This window comes from Diaphorina citri, unplaced genomic scaffold (assembly GCF_000475195.1).
Source record: "Diaphorina citri unplaced genomic scaffold, Diaci psyllid genome assembly version 1.1 scaffold4394, whole genome shotgun sequence".
Lineage (NCBI taxonomy): Eukaryota > Metazoa > Arthropoda > Insecta > Hemiptera > Psyllidae > Diaphorina > Diaphorina citri.
The window spans coordinates 7165-11036 of NW_007381793.1; the positions used below are offsets into that span (position 1 = coordinate 7165).

The 3872-nt window shown below is 37.0% G+C and overlaps 1 protein-coding gene across 1 annotated transcript in view; it reads left to right on the forward strand.

The window, feature by feature from the left end:
* The window catches only part of LOC113472231, a 10955-nt gene extending 7129 nt beyond the window's left edge, over positions 1 to 3826 (forward strand). The window contains exon 2 of the mRNA XM_026831889.1: positions 544 to 3826. Coding sequence (XP_026687690.1) covers positions 623 to 2095 — 1473 coding nt within the window. The 5' untranslated portion in view covers positions 544 to 622 and the 3' untranslated portion in view covers positions 2096 to 3826. The remainder of the gene's footprint in view (positions 1 to 543) is intronic.
* Positions 3827 to 3872: the final 46 nt, after the last annotated feature.

A 3872-nucleotide genomic window follows, 5' to 3' on the forward strand; every position in this document is an offset into this window, starting at 1 on the left:
ATATACTATTGCGTCCATAACTTTTGCGAAGTTTTAATTAAACTTTTATTTAGCTAGCTTCAAAATGAACGCACTATTAAAACAATCTATATTGCTCAATTAAGTTGCCTATGCGTGGGAAGAGGCAGTCAACAGGTGACTCTATAATTGTAATTAGGATGTGGAATCTTTCCTAAACTTGGGGTGCCGAGAGGACTAGTGTTCTACTATAACTGATCGAGTTGTGGACTCAGTTCGATTTTATCTTGTCCACCACCTTCTTTTCATTATAAACTTGGAACATTCATATTAAAAAAACATATATATATTATCACTTTCAATCGTCAGAGGGAATAAAACTAAAAGTCCTCGAGTTACTTTGACTTAAGACGTAACACTTTATAAGATGTCATCAGAATACTCAGAACAGTACAGTCAGTCACGAATGATCACCTACTACCAAAGGTTATTGGTCTTTGTTCCGGTTCTCCGGCGTGGACCTTCTTTTAGGACATTACCTTTAAAGTGAATAGGACTGTGATGTGTCACTTAGGAAGGAACAACATAGTTTTTATACCATTTTTCCTTATCCCGTTCTATAACATACCAAGTGAATGAAACTTTTTTGATTACTGGTGTTTGAATGGGTGATAAAAGTGGAGGGCCTAGAGGCCCTCCAGGAGGTGGTGGAGGTGAAAATGATGTGGATATGTTGAATTCTGAACAATTAAATAATGCAAATATAATGTCAAACAACACAAACAATACTCAAAACCTTTCGAACACTTATCAAAATTCACGTAATGAAGAAATTTTTCTGTATGAAGACAAAGACGACGGTCCCTATTTTGTATTTTTAGAAAGTCTTGATCAAAATCAAAAAGGTGCCGGGCGTATGCACCCAATGAGTATAGGGCAACTTTTGAAAAAACACTTCCCAAACATTGAAATATTAAAACTAATTAAAAACGGTAGAAATCGAGTGAAAATTCAAGTGCCATCTAGAGACAAAGCAAACAAAATTATTCAGTCAAGTGAACTAAAACATGAGAATTTTAAAGCTTATGTTCCTAGATTCATACTTTTCCGCCAAGGCATTATCAGGAATGTGGACAAAAACCTTACAGAGCAGGACCTCCTAGAGGAAATCACACCTTTGTACAATATGGATGCCAAAGTCACTGGTGTACGTAGGTTTAACAGAAGGATATTTGATGAACAAGGAAAACCCTCGTACGTACCTACAGGAACTATCCAGGTAACATTCAGAGCTCAATCTATACCTACTCATGTGTCCATTTACTACGTAAGATGCGAGGTCGAAAAGTACGTGCCAAAGGTCTTACAATGTACTAACTGCCTACGATTCGGTCACACAGCCACTTTCTGCAAAGGTTCAGTCCGCTGCAGTAGATGTGGAGAAAATCATCCTGATAACGAATGTGACAATACAACAGAACAGAAATGTATACATTGCAATGGCCCACATTCATCCCGTGTCAATTTTAAAAATCCAGTATGCCCAGAGGTTGAAAAACAAAAATCTATTAAAAATTTAATGGTTACAGAGAATATTACCTTTTTTGAGGCCAAAACACAACTTTCATCTAGCTACTCAGCGGCAGCTACAAGCAGCCAAGCCAGACCAAATGTTGTTCCGAGGGAGCAACAACAACAAAGCCAAAGCATTCTAAGAATACCCAGCATTAGAAGACAAATTTTTGCCCCAGTCACCCCGGAGAGGAGCCAAACTAAAAAGAGGTTACGTCAGGAGTCACCACAAAATCAGCATTTCCAAGAGGAATATCAGAAGTTGTTACAGGAGTATAGATACGATCAGAACCAGTTCCCCAATGGTGCATGCCTCAAGAATAAGAACACAGGAAATGATAATCAAAACACAACCAAATGTACCCTTGAATTTGAAAATGTAGAAAATCTGTCAAACTTTATATGTACTGTAATTAAACAATCAGTAGGTTTAGTAGGTAGTAGTAGAAAGATTTCCCAAAACGAATTAACAGGTATCATACAAAAAGAGTTATTAAATAAGACTGGTACGAGTAAGGATGTCCATAGTGACATCTTTTCCGAGGATAGTGCAGATGGTTTCTAATTTTAAGATCCTACAGTGGAACGCTAGGTCCGCCCTAGCGAATAAGAGAAGTTTAGAGAGTTTTTTATTTCATGAAAAAATCAATATAGCATTGATTTCAGAGACCTGGTTTAAACCGGGTAAATTTATTAATTTCAGGGGTTATAATATTGTAAGAGAGGATAGGGCTGATGGCAAGTCAGGAGTGGCTGTGTTTATAAAAGATAACATTTACTATACCGAAGTTACGGATTTTTATAAAATTAATAACCTACTTGTTTCAGCTGTTAAAATCGATTACGAAAATACGACTATCAATATTATATCCTTGTACAATAGTCCAGAAAATAAAATTAAATCACAAGAATGGGTTAGGTTTTTCAACAGCTTTTCCGGCTTTGTAATAATAGGGGGTGACACAAACTGCCACCATTCAGCTTGGGGCTGTTCTGTTTCAGACCAAAAAGGTATGGAACTATTAGACGCTATAGATTTGCAAAATTTGATAATTTTAAACGATGGAAAACCTACCCTTCTTAGGAGGGTGGATCAAATTAATGATAGCATCATAGATTTATGCCTGGCTTCGCCTGGCTTTGCATATAAATTTTCTTGTACGACTTTAGATGATACTTTAGGCTCTAACCATTATCCTATTTTATGGGAGAGTAATAACTTATTTAATAATGTCCCCGTTTTTAAAACCCCTATTCGGAAATGGAATACTAAAAAAGCCAATTGGAGTGTATACAAAAAAGAAATGGAAAATTTTACGAAATCATTGGAGGGAGAAGAGGATTACGATTCTTATGCTTTATTTTATGAAAGTATGGAGCGCGCAAGCGAACGTGCTATGCCTCAAATTAAATATTTTAATGAAAATCAAAAATACAGGAAGCCATGGTGGAGCGAAGTATGCGAGGAAGTAATAGCGAAGAGAAGAGAAAAATTAAAGCAGTATAAGGAAAACCCCTCAATGAATAACTTCATAGAATACCAAAAATCAGACGCACGATGCAAAAGAGTTTGCAAGGAAGAAAATCGAAAAGCGTGGGTAAGTTTTACAAACAAACTCAACAGACGAACGAAAATTTCGGAAATCTGGGTCTCCCTCAAGAAACTAAAAAATAGGAAAACGTCAAATAGAGTTCCTGTTAAAAAAGGAACATGGACAGAGACTTTATTAAATTCTTTGGCTCCCCCATACGTTTCACCAAATGTAACCCCTACTCTAGCCCTGACACCTGAAGACATAGAGGACGAAATGAATCAACCCTTCACACCTGAAGAACTGGAAGCGGCGATTAAATCAGGCCTTAACACCGCCCCCGGCCGTGACAACGTTCATTATCCGATGATTGAAAACCTACCGGACGTAAGTAAAAAGCAACTCCTAAGTATTTTTAATTTAATTTGGAAAAAATCAAAGATTCCTGACCAATGGAGAGATATAGTGGTAGTCCCTTTCCTTAAGCCCGGGAAAAACCCGGAAAATCATTCCTCGTACCGACCAATCGCTTTAGCTTCATGTGTTCTTAAAACTTTTGAGCGAATGATAAAACTAAGACTAGACTGGTGGCTCGAACACAACAATGTTTTACCCAAATCTCAATACGGGTTTAGAAAAACTCGGTCAATTCAAGAAGCTCAGGCATCCCTCCTAATTGATATTCACCAAGGTTTTTTGGAACAAAAATCAACTCTAGCCGTCCTATACGATATAGAAGGAGCTTACAACAATGTTCAAATACCTATTTTGATTGAAAAATTAGAAAGAATTAAAGTGCCCAAAAGAATT